Genomic DNA, 26,707 nt, shown 5'->3' with positions numbered 1-26,707 from the left:
ATCAGCAAAGTGAAACATTATATATAATTAACAAGCAATCAAGTATACAATTTCACGTTAATACATAATCGCGGTATTGCGCGAGACGAGGCGAGATCAATTTTGCCATAGGGTGAAATAATATTGATAACGAATTGTTACAAAGAAATTGAAATAAAAATGATCTTGATATATCCCCGCGTTCTGGCATTAGTAATTTATTACCGAAGGATAGAGATAAAAAGTAAAAGCGGAGTAAAGACAAAGAGTAGAGCGCAAGGCAATTGAATTATCGCTGTATGCTCACAGATATGCTTATCGATTAAAAATATTTTTAAAATATTAAATTCTCTGCGTTCTAGAAAATTGTTCTGTTTGTAAATATGTTAATTGACTTTTCGGGGGAAAAAAATTTAATTTTTATAACAAACACGAAAATCCAAATAAAACTATTTGATCAGTTTTCCGTTTAACAAAAATGTTGCTTCTATCTTTGTTCAAATTTTCATCTCTCTTTTCAAAATTGATTCATCACTGGAGGAATCTGACATTATTATCCGAACAGTCAACAATGGAAACATTGAGAAAGAAGGCCATCGGATAAAGCATTAGTGTTAATACAAATATTCAGTCATCCATCAAGAAATCCGAGAAATTTAATTCCGCTTGATTTTCTTATATCTATTATATAATCGTTATTCAATTTAATGAAATTAAAAGTAATGTGTAAAAATATAGCTTTCTCAACTTTTTTCACATGTTATATACAAATTTTTCCAAAAATTCTAATTGAAAAAAGATAATATTAAAAATCCAAATATGTTCACTAAATAAATAAAAAATAACTTATTATATACATATAGAAAGTATATGATTATTACCTCTAGGTGTTCTCGTATCTGGTAACGTCAACCAAAGGGGAAATAAGATTGGCGCGACCAAAATGTAAGTTAGTCTTTTTCTCGGGCTGCTGGGCCAACCCATATCCAAGGCCTCTGGAGGTTCGTCCTCTTCGCCCTGTTAAAAACCATTTTAAAAAATTAAACTCCTCTTACAATATGTTATATTTTATAAACATATGTAATAAATGTTATAAAAGATATTTTTTTAAATATATTTTTTATCATCTGTTAATCTAAAATAGCTACATATAAAATTAATTTCTTTTGTGCTTCCTAAAGCTCGGCGGAGTTCACTGGCATTTCGCGAAAAATGCGAAAGAAACGTTTATGTGCATTATTGAGAGACGCCACAAAGCTTGGAGACGCTTTGAAAAACCACGAGTTGTCGGCAGAGGCACACAATGTCTGTCTTTTCGTTATTCCGCCTCGGGCAAATCGTGGTATTACTGCTACCGAGTATGCTTATATTTGTAAATTACTAATTCATTTGTACAATATAGTGAACTTCGCATTTCTTGCAGTTCGGACTAATCTTTGTTTTACATTTCTATGCAATTTGTTTAGTAAAGAGTTACTTAGCCGGGATTATCGCCAATCAAGGGAATCAATTGTATCGCTGCAAGAACTAATAACATACAGCAAATAAAATTAATAACAGTTAGATAGATTAAAACAAAATTCCAAGCTTTCATGGCTTCAACAAAACAACCAAGAATCAAAATCGAATATGCCTCGCTGTAACATCTTTGAAGGTCACTTGTCTTGAAAATCTGTCATCGCTTTGTTATAAACTTAATGAAGCTACTTGCTATGAACCAAATAATTGCAGAAAAGTTTCCGAGCGCCTCGTCATCTCCCGTAAATCCGGAAACTCGTGCGGAAAAGCGAACGGTTGGTGACTTTGCTCCGATTATCCGTGGGAAATGCGCGCGGACTACAACGTGCAGCGGACGGGTGGGATGCAGCATTGACCCAGATTCTCTCTGATGCATTCAAAATGAAAAGGCCCTCTCTTCGCTCATTTAGGACAAAGCCGCCTGAGACTGCTCGCTGTCCGTTCATGCGCCGCGATACCAACCAACGTCGCGGCTAATATTCTCGAGAGAGCACTTCGAATAGTCGATTTCCGATTTATATTTCCGCGGAATAGCTTTCCAAATTACAGTGACGATTATGTAACTCGGGGAAATTGCTTCGACGTTTCAACATCTCCTTGCACCTCTGTAAATACGATTGGCGCAAAAACGACGGAACAAGGGTCCTTTTGTACTACGGTGATTACAGTAAAAGAGTGTACAGTAGAAGCACAATCTCCTTAAACGTTAAGTATTCATTGGCTCGAATCGATAGTCTAAATTTTCTTTATTTATAACATGATACTTAGTCGTGCGAGTTATATTTACAATTCTAAAGTAAACTTTATATAAAATAATAATGTTTTCTACTACATGTTTAATTAACAATATACGAATTGTTTCTGATTGAGATTTGATTGATAAATGTTAATTAATTACTGTTGATTAAAAAGAAAACTAATACAATATTATTTCAATTTTTAATTAAAACATTAACTCGTATGCAATGGAGTATTTATATTTTTATGTGTATGCAGATTTTATGATTCATATTTTTTTTTATTTACGCTACGACCAAGTGACGTTAGCAGAAAGCAATAAACGTTGAAATAAAATTACACACGGTAAAAACTACAACGTCATATCGTTTCAACGGAAGCTCATAGAATATCTGATTGAATATTGATCAGATTTATTTGAGTTGCTCGATCTTGCTCGATGGATCGTAAGAAAATAAGGGCAATACCGGATAAGATTTGATAAGAAAAACATGTTGCGCTTATATGCGATGCATTTTTTAAGCGAATGCCTCGCGCGTCAGACGTGATCAACATTAATGTAGCGATAAAAGCTCGAATGTGCTTGATGCAAGAAAATGACGCAACATAATATATCGATTTAAGCCATCGTAAGCCGCACGACGTAACTTGCTCTGCTTCTTTTGATCTCCGGTCGGGACATTCTCTTTTAATTACAGTTTAATTGAACAATCAATTTCGTATTTTATTATTCAACGAAAAGTCATTTTGTATCGTGATTAGAAGAACGATCTTGCGGCTAAGCTAAGCGTTAAAAAAAGTGAACTCGAATGTGATCTTCTGATATACGTTCGTATTTATATTACAATTAGCGATATTTTTTTAGAATCCCCAAGAGACGGCAAACGAGATACCAATGTAGAGATAGATAGTGATAAAGCGGTTTGTTGAAGCTGGAGGTCGATGCGTCAGGAAATGAGGAACCTTCGAGTATATGTGTGCGCTCCTATCGCGCGGCGCGACGTCGGGAAGAATTATTGAATATTTATCTCTGTCCGCGCCACAGTGTGGACGCGGAATTCTTCGCGATATCATCTGACGAACAGCTGGGAAGTTCCGATAGGTGATATCGCTCGTTTTGTTTTTCTCCCCTTTCTTATATTGCGTTGATCGCTCTCCACAGTCATTCCGTGGTGGAGCGACAAGAAAATTTCGCACCGCGAGGAACGTCGCGTTCGACATATATAAAAAACTTATCGATCCTTGGCCTTCTTTTTTCTTTCTGACGACAATTGAGGATAAAATGCGCCTTTACACTGTGATCGCGCCAAATCCGATTGAATTGGAACGCGGAGGCGCGGTTTTCACATATTTCAATCTGGTGCGGCGCGGCTGAGTTCGACGCAGGCAAAATAACCTTGGATGAACTTTAAAGTTCGAAATCGACAAATATCGAACGACACTCTGATTTATGATCGCCAAGTTCGCGGGGTCAGCTTGCCGCGCGGGTGAAAATTACGGTTGTTCCGATAAGACTTAATGGATGAACATCGTGCCGATTTATACTCGTCCGCGTTAAGACTTGGAGCGTGAAGCTAACTTTTACCACCGCTCTGAAGGGAAGCTCTGAAGGGGTATTTTCAAGTATATTATTCAATCGCTAAATAAAGAAAAATTATAAATATTTTTTAACTTTCTACCGACAGTATGTGATGTAACAATTAATTATTAGGTTAAAGTATATACATATACGTGAGAGAAGAACGTTACAATGACGTGGAACAAGTTCAAAAGAATTACTTCGCGTGATTCGCAGTATTGTGAGAATTAAACTACCTATTCTAATTCAGGATACCCAAGTCGTGATAGAAGCAAACATTTCACATTGGAAAGTAGAACGTTACGATATCGAATTAACGTGCCCTTTATGACGTGTTCTAACGAAAGCGACAGCTATGGCCAGTTACACTAATCAACGTACGTACAACGTATTAAATTAGCAAATTGAAGCTTACTTTTCTGTAAAAATATTCTTATGCGATCACTGGAAAATAAGGAGTATTCGATTAGTCACATTTAAACGAAAAACGTGACGACCGATATGCTGCGAGCAAATCAAACGTTTTGTCAAGAAAAGTAGAACGACAAATTCCAATCAACGTGTTCTCGGCCTCTTTGTTTTACGACGGCACGACATGAGAAACTATTCCAATCTCTCGAGGTAAACTGTTAAACGAATTAGATCGTAGATTCTTGTAGCATGGTTCCTTCCCTGCTAATTTGCAGAAATAAATTTCGTATGACGAGAGGATCATTTAATTTCCTTTCAAAACATATTGGCTTTATTACATGACGATAAATGTCGCAGCAAGCGCTTTTAAAGAATTTTGCACTATATCCTCTCGTTACATTTATAAAGATATATTTAAATAATATTCGAAAATATATTTACTACATATTTAAATGTCGAAATAATACAATGCAAAATCATTGAACTTTTTTACGAAATAAGCGCGGCGCGGCTTAACAATCCTAATGTCGACATCAATCAATCAATCAATCAATCAACGAGCCTGTCAATCCAACTCTTATTGTTACCGTAATATCTCTTGTGTTCGATAATTACCGAATCGAGGCCAGCATCGAGACCGGCGGCGATACCGCCGTTCGGAAGTTCCTGAATACCGGCGGTAGTGCCGGCGGTGGTTGTCGTAGTCGTGGTAGTGGTGGTGGTGCCTTGCGAGCCCTGCTGCAGCTGCAGAGTCGTCTCCTTCGAGGGCGCGCCGGAGTAATGGGCGGCGGTTGACGTCGCGGCGCCGTTGTGCGGCTTGGTGGCATCCAGCAACACCTTCAGCGATGCTATCGCGTGCAGTTGCGTCGCCTTTTCGTCCACCTTGCCTGAACAGCACCAGCGATGCAGGTTAATGAGAGCAAAAGCGCGCAGCATTGACTCTTAATTGTGCGACCATCTCGAAGTCGAATTTATAACAGATATATATGTGTTGTTTCGCGTATCCTTTTCTACAAAATCCCGTATGTCAAATTGAATAAAAGTAACTTTTCATTATTTTAATTTTAACTTTTCATTATTTTAATAGTACAAATGCCAGCCAGTGGACAATGTATTTTGTTACTGTTCAAATGCATATTGTCATTGAATAACAAATGAGTATGCAAAAACATCTTTCGTAGAAAGAAAACGCTTTATTTCAAACGTTAAGAGACTACGAAAATTTTAACAAATTTCATAGATGCAAATGCATTAATCATTTATAATTAAATTTAATTGCGCATTAATTATTTTTAATTAAGCTTAATAGATCTAAACGTATCAATCATTTTGAATTAAATTCAATTAAACAGATAACGTATTATGCATATTTAGTCTTGGATGGACTGTACAATTCGATAAAAAGCATATATACATCGCGTAGATATACGAAAATTATGTTTAATGCATGCTAATTACGACATAAGTCCAAATTGTTTTGTTGGAAATTGAGCCAGCTTTGCTACCATGTACATTAACGGCGCCGCACTGCATTATATCGAGGTAAGTCTGTTGCATTCGAGTAAATTTCGCAACGTTTGCAAATTCCGCGCTTGGCCGAGTTTCCGATTCTGATCAGGAAATAGAAGAACGTTCTCGTCATTCATGCACAGTGTCTTTTGTATTCGTTTTAGTTCTTGTTTCACGCGAAAACATTTACGAAATGTCGATCGCGTATCAAGCTTCTTCTTTATTCGCACCGTCGAATTTCTACAACGCCGGAAAATTGCAACGTAAATCGACGAAGGTTGAACACGCAACTTCGAGATAATCGCAGAATACGTCAAAGTTCGTTTCATGCAGTTACGCTCTACTCTTTACCTAATTTTACAAGCATACAAAATACTATCGCTTTTGTTAAAATACTACAAACTTATTTCTACAATCTCCAACCCTAAAAACAAACATAGTTTATTAATTTACTAAATAGCAGTTAGATTTCTAATTCTGTCAACAACCTCTGAACAATTATTTTTACCTTTTTTTTTTAATTTTAAGAGTTTAATAAAGGTTTAAAAGTTAATTTTGCGCGTATTAAATATTTTGCTGTGAAAATATACTGTAATTAATACGAATAGTATATGTAACATGTATATGATTCGTGCATATTGTATTGTTAGATTAAAATACTGAAACAGTATTCTAATCGCCTTTCAAGCGATATGCAACATGCAGCAGAACATAGAATAATACATTCGACGAAAGTATAACAAGTATATTAAAGACAAAATTATAAAATTAATATCATAAAATGAGTGGTAATTAGTTTCCATCTGCAAATATATACATACATTTATTTTTATAGAAGAATATATTGTTTTGGGAATAAACTTTCAATATTTTTTAATCGAATATCATCAAAAGTAATTTGTATCTAATCAAATTCAAATAACTATTATCAATAATGTAACATGACTTAAACCAATGGACATAAAATATAAATATTGTATATATAAGACCAGAACATTTGCCTGTATAGATGATACACGTCCGTTTCCACTGTATACAGTCCACAGAGTGTGCCATGTGTACAGGTCATGCATAATTTAGAATGTACATGCTCTATAGATAGCTTCGGGGAGAGAATTCGAGAACTCGATGGTCTTGCCGCTAAAAGGGATCATCGTTATTTCAACAAGTAGTCGATCAATCGACATTATCTATTTCTTTGAGTGAGAAACCTTTCCGTGATATCGCAAGACTCTTCCCTCACACACCTTGATGACCTTCATTAATAAACAAGAAATGGATTGATCACACATATAATCGGAAATATTTAATTCAATAAGATGAAATCATTTCTGAATGTGGTGGATTCATTATTTATTTTACATGGTCGGATAGATATATCTATTTAAATGGCTTAATAATAATTAGGTAATTAATGGACTCTGATTAATTAATAATCCAATGACGATTAAGTAATCAACACGCCTTTATGTAATGAGAAAAATTCATATATCTAATTATTTATGATTACTGCCTTATTCGCTTGACCACATTCAAACAGAATATTCATCTTAATTTGTATTGTATTATAAGAGAAAATAAAAATTCTAAAAATACAGAGAGAGAGAGAGAGAGAGAGAGAAATAGAAAGTATCGAAAATAATAGAAGTTTTTATTAATTTTAAAGTTAAAAACAATTTTTAAACAATTTTTAAAACAATTTTTCATAGATATTACGTTATTTCTTTTATTTTTGCACGATAAAAATAATTAAATTAAGTGATGAAAACTATGTAAAATTATATAGGAGCTTCTCAAGACTTTCACATGTTTAAAACTGGATTATATTTTAAATAACCTTGTAAGTCACTAGCAGATTACACTTGTCAGAAAATATCGTGTAGCAACTAACAATTTTGTGAAGTAGCTGTGAGGTGTGCCCCAAATATGCGGTTACCATAGCTCGTGCGAACTTTTGCTGCTCGCCAGGCAGGTCAAAACAAAAAAGTGGGTAAGTGAAAGAAAAAAAACCGAGGAGAGTTTGAAATTCAATATTATACGGAAATAGAGTAGCGTCGTCGTTCTCTCGACGGCGCGGTTTGTTATTTATTTCGACTTTATATGCAATATGCTGTCCACACATACACCTACAGTACTTTTCCAGAAATTAAACCTCTCCGCAAGTCATAAAATGAGTTCACTCGTGCAATGCTTTATAAAATTTAAAAGCAGGAATAATGGCGTGAAAGCGATGAACAATATTTGCAGTAGGTCTGCGTTCGCAAAGCTGTAGATTGCGTTTCAAATGTAAAAAGACTCTCTGTAAAAAATGATATTATTTTGCAAATATTTGCTTAAAGTATCGCAAGAGTTTATAGGTGAGAAAAGCGATAAAACATACTGCAATAGCGAAAGATCGATATATGTGAATAACACAAGGAATCCATTAAAGAATACAGCTTGATTCAAAAACGATTGCGATATGATACAATCTAATAGACTGAGCGAATTACGATTATGGTTGTGTCCATGGCGTGAATCAAGCTTAAAAGGGCCGACTAACTCATTGCTTATCGCGTTTCGTGCCAAGGAATCACGGATCTGCGTGCCGGTGGTAGCAGTAGGTCAAAGAGAAAAAGCCCGAGTAAGTGGCCTTCATCCCCAAAGATGGGAACGAGGCGAGAAAAGAAAGGCGAAGAGCCCGGGGCTGGAAAGTAGAGTGCGATAGTAGTATCGACCCGTAAGTTACCCGAAGCAAGACGGAAAGTCACGGAAAGGAAGTGGGTGAAGGGGAGGATGGGTCAGGAGAAATGGCAAGGGAAAAACGGCAGAGAGGGAGAGAAAGACTGGGAATAAGGAAGAGGTCGGCCGGCTGTCGTGTCTCAATCTGTTAAACTCACAGTCGATTACAAATTGTCTGGCAAATTGTCTGGCTTCGAGATGGAAGAAGCTTTAGTTAAGAGTGTAACGCCGAGAATTGCGCGGAAGTGGGGTCAGTGGATTCGTAGGTCGGTGTGATGTGGGAGCAGGCTCTCGACAAGACATTGCCTATTAACCCACAAAACTCAATCAATTCGCGTTTACACGGACGATCTGCTTTCGCTTTAAACAATTAAAAACCACTGAAGACAAAAAACGTGAACGGTGAAATGACATCGAACAAGGCGTGAAAATTACGACGCACATATGTTAGAAATATATTTGTAATTGTCCAAACAACTGGGAATTCGTGTATGCTTAAAAACTGTAGGAGCGACAGAAATTAACAAGAGTTTGTATTTCTTGTGATGAAATAATAGTTACTAACAGTTGTTAACAGCAGGTGACATGTTTTCACACTTGTCGAGTCGCCTCAAGTCGAATCAAATGGAATATCATTTGTAAGTAGGCTTAGCTGTACGTCATGCTTAATTGGAGATAGAGAACGATCGATAATTGAACGTTTAAGTCAATTAAATTAAAATTGAAACTAAAGCTAATTATTAATGGTCAGCGAATTCTATCTATTATAGTGATTTAACTTCTTTTAGTCATTTATGAACAAATCTTATTTCCATTCAAAAATTAATTTATGTAATTTGAGAAATATATAATCAACATTATTCGCTAATAAGGAAAGCAAACGAGATAAGGATCAGCAATATATCTTATAAAATCGTTTCGCTCATTATAACATAATAATGCATCTCACTTTTAAAGAAAACTCGATAACTTAAAGATCGCCATTATAAGTTCAAGCTGTAGAGTCATCTAAATCAAAGACTATTAAATTCCTGAAAGGAACAGCCGAGTTGATCAGAGGTAAAGTTCTTTCCATGGTGCCGGCGTGGGTTTCAATAACTCGCGTCTCAGGGTAATCTTCCTTCAAATTCAAAATGATCACGAAGGCACCGGGAATAACGAGTTTCACTATCATCCGGCACCGTTTAACGAATTATACAGAAAATTAAACCCTACTTCGAATAGCGCGCATTTGCTAGTCTACTTACTTTTGCCATCTATAGGCTGACAGTAAGTATCTTCCAGAAAGCTCAAAATTTTCAAATATTCAGTCTAGTTTAGAAAAGTTTAAAGCTTTTAGATATTTATTTTAGTTCATAAATCAACTTGAATTTAATGGTTGTTGATTTACATGACTTTCTATCCGAACGTATAATGACGATCTCTGAGTTATCGAATCTTCTTCAAAAGTGCATCATGTTAAAATAAGTGAGATAATCGTATAAAAGATATTGACATTTACACGTTAAGATGATTTTAGATTCTTACTCCACTTGTTCCTCTAACATTGAAATTTAAAGCTTTGTATATCGTACTATTTTGTTAATATGACTAAAGAAGAAACCATCTTAGCCATCCAACTCGAAGATTGCACAACAGGAGACTTGTTCTTTATTCTCCTGTTACTATCTCGTCATTTCAGTTTACTCCAAGAACTTTCAGCAAAATCGATACCATGCTTCTTTTGCCAAACGCTTTGACTAAGGTCGATCGATTTTGTTAACCGGAGCATTTCGTTACCGGCCAGTATCGAAATACTGCCTCGCGTGTAAGCGATTAAGGCGTGGGTGCTAGGTAATTCTAATGCAAAACCCAACGTGATTGATTGCTCGCACTCGCGCGCCAGCTTCGGCCAGAAACCGCAGCAATACACAGAAACTGCCGCAGGTTCCGCTGACTTTCGGCCGCAGAGTATACTCGTTATTCCATAAAACGTCGCGCGTATCAATGCCGCAAAAATTATAAAGGCATTTAATTCATATTGGATATATTCATTGTGCACGTGCACGCACGCACAGATTGGAGAAAATTGTAAAAGACTCTCTAATAATACATTTGTGGAATTCACAAACGATCGACAAACGAAGCGCAAAAAGTCAACACTATAAAAATGAATCTGTTCTTTTCTATTAACATTTATTAATATTCTTATATGATTATCAAAATTAAAGCTTTGAAAGCTTATTGAAATGAAAGCTTTGTATATTTCAGTAACTTATTTAAAAAGCACTCACATAAGAATTATATAAATTTCGTTATTGCATCAGCAAAACATTGACAACAAAAAATCACAATCAGCGATATGATTCGAATTAATATGTTAAAGAATTGAATGTATAATGCTTACACAAGATCATTTGTATATGTGCGTAATGTTTGGCGATAAATAATTCGACGACTATACAACGCAGAAAAAAAGCAGATATCGTACCAATCAAAGTAACAAAGTAATAAACTTCAACAAACAGGTTGATATATCTTTGACCTACTAATGTAATTGTTAAACGAATGCTATATACAATCTAGATCTATAAGTTTTAGAAAACTTTTTCTTTTCTAGAGGTGCTATGCACTGGGAAATCTATTGGACGAAAGTAAATGGCTTCACTTGTCGCGACCATCGAGATAATAATGGATACAGAATACAATGCAAACGTATTGTATGAGAGTTTTACAGTCCGACTCTTTTTCCATAGCATCGATTTTTTGCGCTTTGTTTATTCATCGTTTGTGAATTCTAAAAACATATTGTTAATAATCTTTTCATAATCTTTTCTAATGTTGTGGAGTGCATATCAAATGTATCCAAAATGAATTAAGCGCTTAATAAGCACGATATGTAACACGGTTATGCATATGTCTTATTGCGAGAATAAAATATAAATATTTCATTTTTTATAGTAATTTTTTGCTCTCTCAATTTTCTCATACATATAACTTCTGTCCACCTCCACGACTGCAAATCTCTCCAGGTTCTTCGTGGTAGTTAATGATAGGATTTATAATCTCCAGCGGGACCTACTTAAACTCCTAAATTAGTTCCTTGTTAATAAAGAGTCCAGTAGATAAGAAAAAAATATCAGTTACACTTTAGCGTTCATCTTTCATTCTTCGTTTACTCTCATTGTCAAGTGCTCTCTGATTTACTTTCTTAAAAAAATATGTTAATAATCTGTCTTGAAGCATTTCAACGATGTAATAATCTCATTGCGTTACGAGTTGATAATAAAAAAGATGTATTGTAAAATTGTAAAGCACACTGCAAACGATAAGTATGTTAAATATCTTTGCGTGATTTAAAATAATCTGTTAATATTTTATACAAATTTATCGTTTATCGTTTATCCTGCGTGGTGATTCAATTGTAATGCGTAGTACCTTCACGTACGTTTGAGGAGTACATAATGTAGTCCTTGAAAAAAACATTCGTTCAACTAGTTAAAAGGGCGTGTCTTTTCACTTAAAAATTGATCGAAAAAAACCTAGTCGTTCCAAATCATACTAACAAGTACTGAAAATAAAAAAAAACTTTTTTTTCGGCGCGGTTTTAGAAGATTTTATCAGTCGAGATGGTTGCACAAACATGGGTCCTTGGTCGCCGTCGTCGGCATTATCTCGAGTGGTGTCTGGATGACGTTAAAGCTTCGGAGTTAAAGGAAGGGAAAAGGAAGGCGAGCCCCAAGTGCGGATTCGCTAGTTACGATCGATACGCGGCAGTTTCTAGGTCAGGGTCCCGATACACACTCGCCACTCACCACCGCTCAGAATACACTCAAAACGTGTTCCGCAAATTTATTCGAAGCCAACCACTGAGCGTTGTCGCGCCAACTGCTGACAAAACGTCTTTCATTTTCTTCCTCATTTTTTTTTCTCTGTCTCTCTCTTCCCGTATCCGCGACTCGCGATCGAGTGTCGCGCTGCAAGAGCTGTGAGTGAAATCAAGAATTATGCGCGGTTCTGCTTGAGTAGATGTGCTTCACACGGGGGAAGTAGGAATTCACTGTTTCCTCCCGAGAATGGGACAGTGTACGTGCGCTTTTGAAATCGCCATGTATTGAACGTTTCCCACGCTATCGAGATTAATGACGTGCTTCCGTCGCGCGAGGCGCTCGCCGTCGCGGCGGATGTGTAGGTGGAAAGAAAAGAGCGCTATGTATAGAACGCGCGAGCGATTTTACACTGCGTTATTTCCGCGCAGATTCGCGGATGTGACGACCAAGCTCTCTTTCTCGTATTTCGTGGATATTTCATCGGTCAGTGAGCATTTTTAAGAATTGACGTGAATATCTGAAATATATTGTCTATCTCTGCACTTCTGGATATACTTGATAAAGAACCGCTATTTTCTTTTTTTGCTTATTGTTATTTAAGTAATTATTTTACATAACCACGCACCTAATAAAATTTTGTACAACGCAGTGTTCACTATCTGGCAATTTCCAAAATTATAGTATGACTAGGCTACACGAAGCACGTAGGTTCGAGAGTGTCACTGAAAAATCGGACAAATATCATTTGAAGTATTATGGTACTTTTGAGTGTTACGAATTAATCGTAATATCATGGAACGTCTAGTCGTAGTAGAAAGAACAAACATCAAATTACAATATAACATAGAATATAACGAGAAAATATCACAACTGTGTCTTTCAAGTAATTTCGCACGATATATGATGTGCTAATTGTCGAGAATAATTTCACAGAAAGTGAAGAGAAGAGACATAAATAAAATCAACTCATTCTCAACTGTATTAAGCTGAGAACAAACTTAATTAAAGTATTTAGCCATTAAGTTTTCTTAATTTATGGAAAGACTATGATTTTATCTTTATATCTCAATTGCGCCGTTAAGATTATATTTCTGCACAGGATTGCATGTGTTATTGTATAATATATTGCGGAAGGGTCAATGCTATCATGAAGAAAAGCGGGCAAATATACGAGCTTTCATTTCGTTTTCGGACACTTACGGCAGCTCGAGGAAGATCGATGCTGCAAATTAACTTGCTGCCGGCTCGCACAGCCGCAGCGATCACTTCGCGCGATATAACCCGACGTTCTCATGTCAGCGTCGGTTTCGCACTTCTCTTTTCCACGGTGAGTACATCTCAAATTGGTGCATTATGTTGGAGTGAAACGCTCGAACATGACAATTCGAAAAAAAAGAGAAGTTGGAATTTACGATGAAATATTATCCCATGAAATTATAATTCTCGAGATTATCGTTGGCGACTTTTTTAAATAAGAGATATTATAATATTGACGTATCGGTAAAACTATCGCAATTTTATATTTAAATAATTTGCAAGAATTAAAAACAGTGAGTTTAAAACTAAAATTAAGGTTGATTATTAAAAATTATTATTTGATGAAAAAGTAATGCAAGAATAATGTACAATATATATATATAAATATTATATATATAAATACAAAACACAATAAAACTATCATAAACGGAAAGGAAAATCGAGGCTGACTTTTATCAAACAAAATCCACGGCAGTTTATCGGCATAAGACGGAATTGCTTCCCGTATAATATCGATTACGACTGTTTCCTGTACACAATAGATCGATTATCCATCGCCCATTTTTCCAACATCCTTATCGAATCATGCTAACGTTTATTATCACGCCAGATGAATCGCAATCTAAATTATATGGAATATAATAATTTCGATAAACTGTTGCTCGACTAAAACAATCTCTTTTAGCGATAATTTTCGAATATCAATAATTGCTTCTCTCTAATATCGCTTCTCTGTTTTCCAATGATACTTTCACTAAAACTTCAAAGAAACACAAACTTTTCCAAATGCATTATCGCGGGAATTGTTGCTTATTCTTTACAACGACTGTATTTGCTGCTTTCCATAGGTTTTAAACGAATTTGTGCGATGGCGTTTGTTAACTACTAATTTAAGTACAGAAAGCTCTCACACGGCACAATAGATAGAAATCTTAATCCGCGAGCGTACTCGGCAATCTCGTGGGATTGATTTCGCAGTCATGTGTACGTACAGTGTAAGTCGAAGACGGTCACACAAATGGGTCAGGTCACGCGGCAAAGAAAAGGGTGACCATCAATTAGACACGACCCTTTCGTGCGAGCTACGACCGACCGTCTCCGTGTTTTTGTCCATCGAGTACCGACAAATGTACTATAAATTATGATTTATTCCCATTTTTAAGTTTATTCTTTTTTATTGCACATACGCAAACATAATGAATGAATATAATCTATTTAATGACAAAGGAAATAAACTTAAACATCGTATCGGTGGTTTTAAGAACCATTCGACAAGATAGATAAGCAATATAATTTAGAAGCTAATTATAATATAAGATTTGCGCGCAACGTTTTCAGTGAGACGAGTAAAATTCGTATCGTTGCGTTGCAATCAATCCGCCAATCCAGGCCATTTAAAAAGTGAAAATGTTATCGTGTTTTCCACGCTTTTGTTAATATCGCCGCGTACGCGCGGCGACTGCGCGGCGACTGCGCGGCGACGCGGAGCCGCGGCAAAATAATGTGTTCCCCGGTTTTCCGCGCACACTTCGATCTATAAACGCACACGCCGCGAACGAAAGAGAGAGAGAGAGAAGAAAAGAGAAATATTACGCTATGGACTTGCATTTATTTTCTAGTTCCTGTCGAACACCACAAGAATCACTTTTATATGCATCATATACTTTTATATCCATGCGCACTTAATCTTTCAACGTTCCAATACACCGCAACTGTGCATACGTTATTATCCTTTTGCACAATTTTCCATACTTTGATAATAAGATTGAAATAAGACTTTTACTTAATACTTGCTTCTATCGTTTGATCGCTCATTTGTTTAATCGCGTCTCGATGTAATGTTCCGGAAATATGGACACTATTCGGCATTTGCGAAACAATTGGCAATTTAATGACCCGAGAATCGGGATGCAAGGATGTTGCTTATGTAGGAATCGGTCAGCCGTTTATAATTGCCTATACATGATGATAATTACAAACAAATGAAGACGCATTCAGACCTCGACATGTCAGATTGAACTGAATAACCCATATCGATTAGCTGTATAGTCCAACTGTCGTAAATCATTTACGCTCTTTAGAGTTTAATTGATAAGTTCAATGTGATTACGACCAATCGAAAGCTTATCTGATGATCAGTCTTAAATAATTTTTCATCGTTTAACTGTATCTAAATTTTTCATAGAATTTATTCGGCTATAGTTTGTCAGATTATAGACAGCTGGATTAAAATTGTGCGTGGTAATATTTTATATTTAGGATGGCCATGAGCACCGCGTGTTTGTAAGAGTGATGACAAACATATGCGCGTGTCATGAAATATTCAATCGCAAGCGCATGGCGATGGTTGAATACCTGAAAATATTTATTTATGAAGCAAACGGAAATGTGCTCGAAGAACGTACATAAACGTACTTTACAATCAACAAATCTACTGGAACTTTTCCCTTGAACCAACATAGAGTGAATTAGAAGCTTAAACGACCATTACGGAAATATTCAAATTAATATAAAAAGTTTAATTGAACGTGCGTGTCAACTGTTTACCGACTCAGGGCTAATAATTTAGAAAGTATCATGAAAACTATCACGGCATTGTCTCTTCCTACGCTTCCAAACTCTATCAAATAATTTATTGACAAACGACTATAACCCGAGGCACGACCCGGCGATCACGTTCGTCATCGATAACTATTTTTGGATGCATCCCGAACACGGTGAAAATTTAAACCAATCAAGCTCTAAGGGTGTTCGATATAAAATTCCTGCATCAAGGCTTTTTATCGGGTTTGCATACCGCATACAGGTGAAATGTCGATAAAGCTTCCTGTTCATTTAGCAGGAGATTAATTTCATACCAAATATTATCTGTTAATCGACGTAATCTTAGTTTCTGGAGAGATACTGGAGAGAGGATTACGGGAGAGATACTGAAATGCTCTTCTTTAAGCATCATAAGTAACTACAGTGTGCAGCGTGCATTAGAACTTTTTACCGTTGCAATCGATACATTACATGCATGTGCAGATCCGAAAAACAAGCTCAAGTGGAACTACAATATTATACACAGAGCTATGTTTGTCATTCATGAGACTCTCCTGTCAAATCAACTGCACCTCCCGAAAATGTGTGCACTGTCCGTACTTCATGCACATTTTCAGATGCCGTTGCGACATCAATAAATGATCAATACTGTCTAGTATCTGAGCTGACAATCTCCGACAAGAATCTGCGGAAGCTCCTCTCTTAATGTGCTTCCGCGTGTGATTTTTTTTCATTTAAATGTCAAGCTCACGCTGTCTTTCACACGATAAATGTTCTTTTAATTAAAGAGGAACGGTGTTTGTTCTTGTGTTAACATAAAATTGTTACTTGAAAATTACGAGTATTATAAATTATAAAATTTACGGCCATTCAGAATGGAAAATTTCGTTTTTAGCCACAACATAAAAAAAATGATATAAATTAAAAATGTTTCCGTATCAGAATAATCTTAATATAATTCGTGAAACTTTTATAAGTTATTACTTGTTCATCGTCAAGAAATTGCAAATGTATCAACCAAGCTAAATCGCGCGGCCTCTTACTCGTTAAAATTTATGATATTTAAGTTGCGAGAATAAAATTTTACCTCGCATGATAGAATTTTAGATGAGATCAAAATCTTGAATATTAGTCTGACTGTCTATCTACGTAAAGCCGCGGGGTTTTTATTAAACGTTCTCGCATAGTTCTACACTTTATCCGTCGAGTTGTCGGAAATTTCGCGACTTGATTCAAAGATATGTCGTCGGAACGAGCTTCCGAAAGGCCGCCGGTTTGCCTGCGGCGTTACTATTGCAAAAGCGTCTATTATCAATTCTATTCTAACTACACACGCGACGAATGAAACGTTATCAAATAGCATCACAATTATTCGATCTTCCAAAATATCGCGATTCTTACTCATTTATATCATTGATTAAAATTTTTAAATTTGCAATAAATTTGATATAAATAATTATATTGCAATTATTTCTGGTTGTTATCTACGCGAAACAATAATCTTATAAAATGATTGAAAATTTTAAGTTAAGACGTCAAAAGTTGTGATAGTATTGTGCTGGCGTAAAATCTTGATTGGGCGCTACATTTAGTATCGTTTTACTACAAAAGATTCTTAATTGGACCAAATCGAGCGTTCATTTAAAATCCTGTGGAAACTTGATTATCACAGCCAAACTTTCCATCAGACAGACTAAATTTCTGTAGAATTAAAACAAAATCGCGATGTGATAATTTTTTTGATTGAAAAACCTTTTAATATCAACCGACCGGATGATTCTTCACATTGCGGCACGCGAAAGAAACCAAAAAGATTGTAAAAAAAGCATGCGCGTGTCCGCTCTGTTATTCGCGGGCGGATATTATGCAAGCAAAGCGCAGAATAGCGCGTGTGAAAAAGAACAAACACTAAGCATAACCAGCGTGCTGACAGAAAAGCAAGCTATAAGCTATAAGCTGCAAGCGAGAGTGATAGAGTGTGGAGTTGGTATACCGGCGCGGGACTGACCGTCGTGGAGCGGATCGATCGTATGGATCATAAGCTGCAGCAGACCGTGCCGAAACTTGGCGTGGCTCTCCCGTGTCGTATGAGAAGACGGACCGCCACGGCCCTGGTCGCAACGCTGTCCTGATCCTGGGCCACCACCGCCGCCGCCACTGCCGCCGCCACCGCCTCCAGCACCGCTACTGCTGCCACCCCGGCTGCTGCATCCGGCCTCCCCGGGCGCCGGTATGCCGCTGCTTCCGCACGCACCCGACACGCCACCCACGCTCGTCTCGCTACTGTTGGTCGCGTTCGGATGCTGCTGGAACACACACAACGCCATTACGGCGTTCAGTTGGAAGTTCTCACGATTGTCATCGTTTGTTCTCGCGTGTTATATGACTCTAGAGGGGGCGATTTAGAAACGAGCGATGATGACGATTCGCTCGAAACAGGGGCAGAGGAACTTGTCATTTTTCTAGAGAATGTCCATGTAGTGATTTATAAGATGGATGTATCTCCTCGTATGAGAGACAACGTTCAAGGAGAAAAAAGGGACTGATAAGGGGACATAAAAAACAAAGATATTCTGATTGGAAAATTTCAATTAATTTTTGCATCACGTTTTGTATTGATCGTTATTTGTCTAACAATAAGTAATGACTCTTAGGGTGCGTTCGGGCAGCTCGCTACCGCGCTATCAACGCTAACGCTACTAGCTCCGTTCACGGAGCCAAGATAGCGCTAATGAATGCGAGCTCCGTGAACAGCAATAGCATAGCGTGATAGCGTGCGTCTGCTAATAAAAATGGAACAAGATCGTAAAAAAGCAATATTAACAGCAGTAGCACTTATAATACAAGAATTAATAGATTCATCGTCTAACAGTGATGATGGTAAAGATTTAAAAATAATAGAATAGAGTATGAATGTAAGAAAACATGTACCATGTATTAACATTAAAAATTAAAATATCGGCATTTCTCACATTTTCCGTTGAATTATTAGATGAATGTTTGTAATAAAATTAGGTGTTATTATTTTCAACACGTTAAATGCTGGACAAAAGATCCAGTCCAATTATAAATCTTTTGTCCAATATTAAACTAGTTGGAAATAATAACACCTAATTTTGTTACAAACATTCATCTGATAATTCAACGGAAAATGTGAGAAATGCCGATATTTTAATTTTTAATGCTGAGACATGGTACATGTTTTCTTACATTTATACTCTATTCTATAATTTTTCATTCTTCACCATCATCACTCTCAGACGATGAATCTATTAATTCTTGCATTATAAGTGCTGTTAATATTGTTTATTTACGATCTTGTTCCATTTTTATTAGCAGAAGCGCGCTACCACGCTATGCTATTGCTGTTCACGGAGCTCGCAAACGCTAACGCTATCAACACACTACCTCGGAAGGAATAGCGTTGATAGCGCGTAGTTATGACGTATCACACTACCATTAATGACGTCATAATTGCGTTTGGTAGCACTACCAGCTAGCTCCGTGAACAGTCGATAGCGCTAAATAGCGCTAATAGCGTCTCCCCGAACGCACCCTTAATCATTATATACTTTTCTTCGTGACTTACTTTTTTACTGATTAATTCAATTACAATTACTTCGCAACGTTTATAACCGCAATGTCAACCGCAATGTTTATTCGAAATCGGACGCATTACTGTCACGATGGTCTTCCCTAAAAAATAAATTTACTCACTGGGTAGAGAGAAGACCATCGGGATTAAAATTCATGCTTAGTAACCGCAAACGATATCGCGGCTAGAACGTAATTAACACTTTCGGTCCGCGTGGTAACAAACTCCACCGCGATGTTTAAGCATCACGCGGTCGTACTTAGACCAAAGAGTGGTAGCGTATTACACTGTGTTTCAAGTTACTTATTTATGAATAAAGTGGTTTTATTATCATTTCAAAAGAGTTTTACACTTTCTATTCACATCTAAGCGTAAAATTGAGATGTAGAATATTATTTATACTTTATATACACTTTTAAGAGAAAAGTGTTAATTTCAGTTTGCTCTTGACATTTAAACTGTATGGTTTATCGCGTTATCAGTGACGACGTTATTCGCGCGACACCTTTTACAGCAAGTTAAAAAATAGAAAGTAAATATCCTCTCGTCTCTGTGGATTCGTAAAAGTATGTTATTTTCACTGATATTATTATTTCACTCGACACAAACCACACATCAAGAATGCTGAATATTTCAACAGATAAAATAATGATAACGGTTGGACTGTGTCGTCTGTCAAGTTTATCGAAATGCTACAATGTTTTCCATTATTTTTCTCCCCTTAGGAACAACATCGACTCCGACGAAAGGACGACAGCAAAGTTGTACATGCCGTGTATAAATCTAAAGAACGATTTAAAATCGCGTTCGCGATGAGCGTTAGCAAATCATCTCCCACTAATTCCCAATAATTTTAACAGCACAGAGAAATAATAATATTACTCGGAATGGTATTGTGCCAGTCGTGGTTGTCGCATGTCGCCGCTTGTAAACGTTCTACGGAATAAGTACTCCTGCCACGCATAGTGCGATATGTTAAGTACCGTAATATATACGCAAAGAGTTATGTATGATGTATAAGCTGTATGACATTTTTTTACTTGGAGAGTAATGCTTATTTTTTACGTAGAAAAGAATTTTAGGGACAGATTTCTCGCGTCGAATTTTCGGTCCGTGAAGAATCAATCTTTTTCCACTAACAAGCGTCAACTTGTTAATTTTCAACAGTGAATTAAAAATAGTATTATATTTTTCGGCAAGCATTATAATTATATTCACATAATACTGAAGCGAAAAATATGTATGAGTTGATACTTGGAGGAAAGGCGTTTTACGCCGGCATAATTTCGTTAAATAATGAAGCTAATGCAGAACTCGTAGTGTCCTACGCGACGAAGATGTTACGTGAAGATTGTATTAACCGATAACGAAGTTACACAGACGTGTCCTGCGCCCAGAATATATTGTGTGATTTTGACGCCGCTCCGCAAAATCTCATAATGCGTAATCGAATCGAGCGGCTTTGCTATAATCTGAAACATGATAATCCTGTTTGAGAGACCATGATGTTAAATGTAACATAGTTGAGATCCGGCAGCAATACAAAATAATAAAAGTGAAGGAAAGAAGAAGTAAATAATGTTATTTATTTTTAAACAAAACTTGCAACGTTTGATTTGTGCGCGTACAGGGTATTTTGCAGCTGCTTTATTTATTGTGTGTACGGTTTGTATTTTACTACAATTGATATTGTTATCTGCGAGTGAGTTTTACGTAGGACGAGCGCTTTTCTACTGAGCAATGCGTGTGGGCTATGCCATCAATAGCGGTATACCTGCCGATGATACGAATGTCTGCTGATAGATACAAGTCTAAAGCGGTAAAGCCTAGAGAGAGAGAGAGAGAGAAAGAGAGGGCGAAAGGGGGAGAAAGAGAAGAGAGAGAGAGCGAAAGAGCGAGAGAGAGAGAGAGAAAGAGAGAGAGAGAGAGAGAGAGAGAGAGAGAGAGAGAGAGAGAGAGAGAGAGAGAGAGAGAGAGAGAGAGAGAGAGAGAGAGAGAGAGAGAGAGAGAGAGAGAGAGAGAGAGAGAAAGGAATCGCCGAGCTGCGACAGCAGAGATACGGGTTTCTGCCGTTGTCACTCCATTGTCGGGGTAATGAACTTTCTAATTACTAGGCGCCTACAAAGTCCGATTTGAATTTCTAGACGGCGTATAACCGCAGACATTACGGCGGAATAGTCGCAGCTCTACGACAACTTTCGGAGATTAGTAATTAAATATTTAAAGGTGGTTACAATTACGCGACGTGCCTATCCATTATTAAATCTAAAATCCTGCTACCTATCTTTCGAAACCGAAATTGACGACGCTTAGCGAGTTTCAGTGGTAAGAAATTAACCAGAAGAGGTAATTATAGAACAATTGTACGACATGACATATGCTGCATTTTACGCGTGAGATATCCATGAGTTGCGAGTGTTCCGCTTGCAAAAAATGTGCCTCGTGCTGATATTAATAACTCGATATCATTCTGCGGTTAGCACGAGTCGTGTTAATCTAGCTATATTTTCTGACACTTTTATCACGATTAACCTATATAAATCAATCCGCTCATTAATTTATAGTATTGCAAATGGCATTTTGAATATACAACACGATTGTAAAAATTCGCAATTTTGCAATAAAATATCATGAAACAGTTTTTTAACAATAATATTAACTTTTCTATCGTCCATATTTTTGCTTAGCGATAGCTGCAAATATATTGCCTGTAATGTATAGTTGCTGATTAATCCGGTACGTAAAATAGTTCGCGACGCATTAGTAGCATGTAGCTCTACTAGGTTGATTATTAGTGTTCTAATTACAAACTTTGCTCATTAACTTTACCGTTTGATTTTTATTTGCAACTTAAGATAAGATTATCTACGACGTTTCCGCGCAACATGAATTATCATTCTCGCGGGGGAAGAAATTAATAAGCGATAGCGTTCGTGCAGTTGCGGTGCACTGCTATCTGACGAATTATTTAATAGTCTCGCAGGGTGGAGCACGCGAAGAACTTTTCTAGTACAATTACACATTGCGATTTTTTCAAAGCTACATGTTGTATGTGCAACGCATAACACACGCAGCTGTAAAAAATAATATAAAACTCGTTTGAATTGCTAACTTGTTTTCATCAATTTCTAAATAATAAAAACACATTTCCATATAAAATAAAATATTTACGAAAGCAAATCGAGTTTTGGTAGTATTCAAATTTTAAAAATATCTTAATTTATTTTTTTCTATTAATGGCGTGTAATATTACTATCTATATGCAAAGTCACGAAGCTTTGTTCCCGAAATCCGAAATAGATATTTGATTGACGTCACAGTAGCACAGTTGCCATGGAAAGGTAGTACCATTTGCACAGGTTTCGTAACTTTTCCCCTTCGAGAATTGCACTCAAAGGGAACTTGAGTCGACTTATCGAATGTTTCATCAGGCTTGAGAAAAGATTTGTCGATTCCGGTAACTTTTCACCTGTACCTTGCCGATTCCCTTACATTTTTCATCAATTCTGAAACTTTGTGCGAGTCGCGTTACGATGATAGTACCCTTTTCTCCGTTATATATCGCAACCGTCTTACGAGTTGTCTCTTTGCAGTGGTTAAAGCAATAAAAAGAGTCGTAAAGATGCGAAGCAAATTCCAGGATTCAGGACGAAGACTCACTCTTGGATTCTCGCTGACCGTCTCTTCGGCGATATTTGCTCTTATTTTTCAACATTTTATAACGTTAAATAGGCTGGAAGATTCCTACAGTAATATCGAATCGAATGGCAAGAGCGGACACAAAAGTATTTGGTGAGCCTTCGAGGATTGTCATCGAAAATTGGCACGACTTCTATCTTCCTTTCAAGTACTTTGACCGATATATAAATACAACCATTTACAAAGATCTCTTTATATTGAAACGTTCACATTTTCAGTCAGTTGCGGAATTTGTATTCTGAACTTTGACTGTTTGTCTACACAGTAATCGTTTACCATTATATAAAACGGAATCATTTTGCCAACGAAACACGCCTCACTCGCAAATATCTAGCAAGAACATACTAAAGAGAAAACCCATGTGTGAGAATCATCAATGTCTGTACGATCATTCAGCATGGAGCGAGTTGTAAGCCAATTAACTAGATCGCGAAGTCTGACAAGTGCAAGTCTGTGCAAATGTCACTTAGCTCGAAGTGAGAATTTATGAGGAACATGCCGTCGATTTACCAAATAGCAATCCATCCATTGTGGCAATTGATGGTATTTTGAATATGAAATCGATAATATCATATCACGGCGATTGAGTCGCAGATTTTTCAGCGTTTTTCAAAAGTTATCGATGCATTTTTCAAAGAACAAAGAATGATAGGCTACTGCTATTTTTCGTTTCTCCATTTCTTTCAGTTTTTATTGAATTCTTTCGTGTCCTGAATATTGATTCACTCAAAAATCGATGCGATGCGGCAAGATTGGGGTGACGTTTCGCTCATGAACATAACTCTCGAATAATCGGTGAACGAATAGACTTCTGTCACGAGATCGGACGATTCCGGGTAATATAGAAAATAATGAATAGCTCGAAACGCAATACTCTCCTCGTGTACAATGACAGAAAATTGTGCGGTCTCGCTGATACGGAAATACACATAATCCGTTTATCAAAAATGGCATAATATTATTATTAATGTCGTGGTTGAAATGCATGCGCAATAATTAACACCCGATTTCATATAAAAGATTTTATCGCGAAATCAATTGTTTCGAAGTGTTACAGTACTTTGGTAATTAGGCGGAAAAGCACGTGATTATTTTTTCTAATTAAATTAAATTATTATCAACGGTGAGGAAGATTGCTATACGATGAGTTGCAAGTCGGTTGCAACAATACGTTTACTGCTCGAGTGTTAAGCTGCGCACACACGAATGAGGTAAGCAGCTTACATAAACTCGTGGTAAATTTATACCGGTTACTTTAACAGAGTACCTATGCGCGCGTATATGTACGAACGATCGTCATTTTATAGATCACACGCTTTCTTTTATTGACATTGGAAAAGTTATTGCCACCATACCAAGTATATCATAAAATCATTTAACCTTTGGCCTTATTTGACTATTACATTTTAACATCGTGCATGATAACGTAATCGAAGCTTGCTTTAAACAACAAAAATCGCAAACTGTGCATTTTTTGCTGACTTTATGTCTCGTTGTTCGTACGCTTGCTTACTTATATATAAAAAGCAACTTTTATTAAAATGCAATAAACCAGAGGTAAATTATATGTGTTGTAGATTTTACTTTCTCCATAATTACTCATAAAATTTGAAATAAAAAATATATTACATTATTTTCCAAATTAATGTAACCGTTTGCTTTCATAGTATATTTGTCAAGAAATACGTAAAGTTATAATTCGTATTCTAGACATTATCGTCGTGAAACAGCTCTCTTTGCATCAAAGTTTCAAGTTTCCATTACAGCTGTGCGTCAAATGCAGCTCTTAGCCATTATTGCGCGCTATAAATGCTACAATCTCTTCCCGATTTTTATTTCGTTTATGTGCTTCTTTACGAGAATTTTGAGTCATTTCCAGTATAATAAGTCATGCGCAATTAACTATGAGATTGTAATTAGAATTATCGGAAGAAATGTAGAAAATCTTTAAATTTGCTTATTAAACTTGCGTTCAATAGTAATGTAAACTTATCCTAGTTTTGCAAAACTGCATATTTGTATGTGTGTATCATGCAAATAGAGTTTAGAATAAAAAGAATAGATCGGACTCGCGCTATATAAATCAGAATCATAATAATTATTGTTCTGCTCGATAAATATAGAGCTGCACACACATACAAAAAAATTAAACATTATGTGAAAAAGAAAAAAGAGTTACATCGACGCAATTTATATTGCAAGTCTGATTTGAATTGATAGTACAAAATAGAAGATATTATAGTATGTATATAAATAAAATAATCGTATTTATACAACGCAACATAAAAGAAGCGTAAAAACCAATACACAATGTCGTACCGTGCTCCTCGATATTTCCATTATCTTCTTAAAGCGATAATTAATGGTTTGTCATCGGTGAGTAGGTAGTTAACTACGCTCGAAACTACCTATACATCAGCAATCGACAGACACCGTACCACGCTAAGAAGGGATATGGAAGATAACGTTGTAATATAGCACCGTGGGCGTGCTACATTGCAAGTCAATCTACATAATGCGACATTAAAATGCAGAGTTTGATGCTCAAATGAGATTTACAATGCAATCTAGATAAGTAACCTTGAGAATTGTCAAATATGTGTTTTTAGTAAAGCAATACTGCAATACTGATAACTAATGTACCGGCATCTCATGCAATGATTTTAAAATATAATATTTCTGATAGGATTAAAGAATCAAATGTTATTTTCCTGCAGTTTGCTATTAATTTACTTTTAATTTTATCGACAATATATATCAGATATCTTTTTCTCGTAAATAATTCGATATCAAAATAACGATTACAGCAATTTGACACCTCATCCATCGCAGCATATTCACATTAATGTGAGATTGACGATAAAAATACCCGCAGGTCATAAGTTTATTAAATGCGCTCGTAAAAAGAGTGTGTAGAATCGCGAATGTATGGATACAATTCACTTGTGAAGCTAATGTATCTGGAAAAAACCGTGTTATCCCCTAAATGAAAAGAAACTGGTGCATGCAAAAAAATGTGCGATGTCGAGGGCAATTTGTTTGTATCTGGCGTATTTATTCTGGGAAATGTCACAGATTTCCTCTACGCGACATCTCTTAAAACTTTTTTTTTAACTGAAGTAAATTGGATCCGTTCCCGTTGGCTAACTAACGACGCGACGATGAATTTGATGATGAATTAAAGTTCACGACATATATCTCATGAACTGGAAATACCTTTCCTTTAATTATACAAAGACGTAGGAACGATGACAGAGTACCGCTGTAGCTGCATTCGACAATGATTATTTCGCAATTATATTTAACTTTCATAAAGTTTACATAAACTATTGTATTCGAGCCAAACAG

General features: G+C 36.4%; 1 protein-coding gene across 7 annotated transcripts in view; it reads right to left on the bottom strand.

Moving 5' to 3' along the window:
• Nckx30C (solute carrier family 24 member Nckx30C) overlaps window positions 1-26,707 on the bottom strand; it is a 60,592-nt gene that overhangs the window by 17,605 nt on the left and 16,280 nt on the right. For 3 of the 7 annotated variants that reach the window (XM_067354695.1, XM_067354697.1, XM_067354700.1), the window contains 3 exons: window positions 18,059-18,371; window positions 4,841-5,112; window positions 861-996 (listed from right to left, as the gene is read on the bottom strand). In XM_067354695.1, coding sequence (XP_067210796.1) covers window positions 861-996; window positions 4,841-5,112; window positions 18,059-18,371 — 721 coding nt within the window. The remainder of the gene's footprint in view (window positions 1-860; window positions 997-4,840; window positions 5,113-18,058; window positions 18,372-26,707) is intronic. The other 4 variants (XM_067354696.1, XM_067354698.1, XM_012362197.2 and 1 more) reach the window with 3 other exon arrangements.

The sequence above is a fragment of the Linepithema humile genome, chromosome 5 (genome assembly GCF_040581485.1).
Source record: "Linepithema humile isolate Giens D197 chromosome 5, Lhum_UNIL_v1.0, whole genome shotgun sequence".
In the NCBI taxonomy this organism is placed as follows: Eukaryota; Metazoa; Arthropoda; class Insecta; order Hymenoptera; family Formicidae; genus Linepithema; species Linepithema humile.
This window is presented reverse-complemented; position numbering and strand designations above follow the sequence as displayed.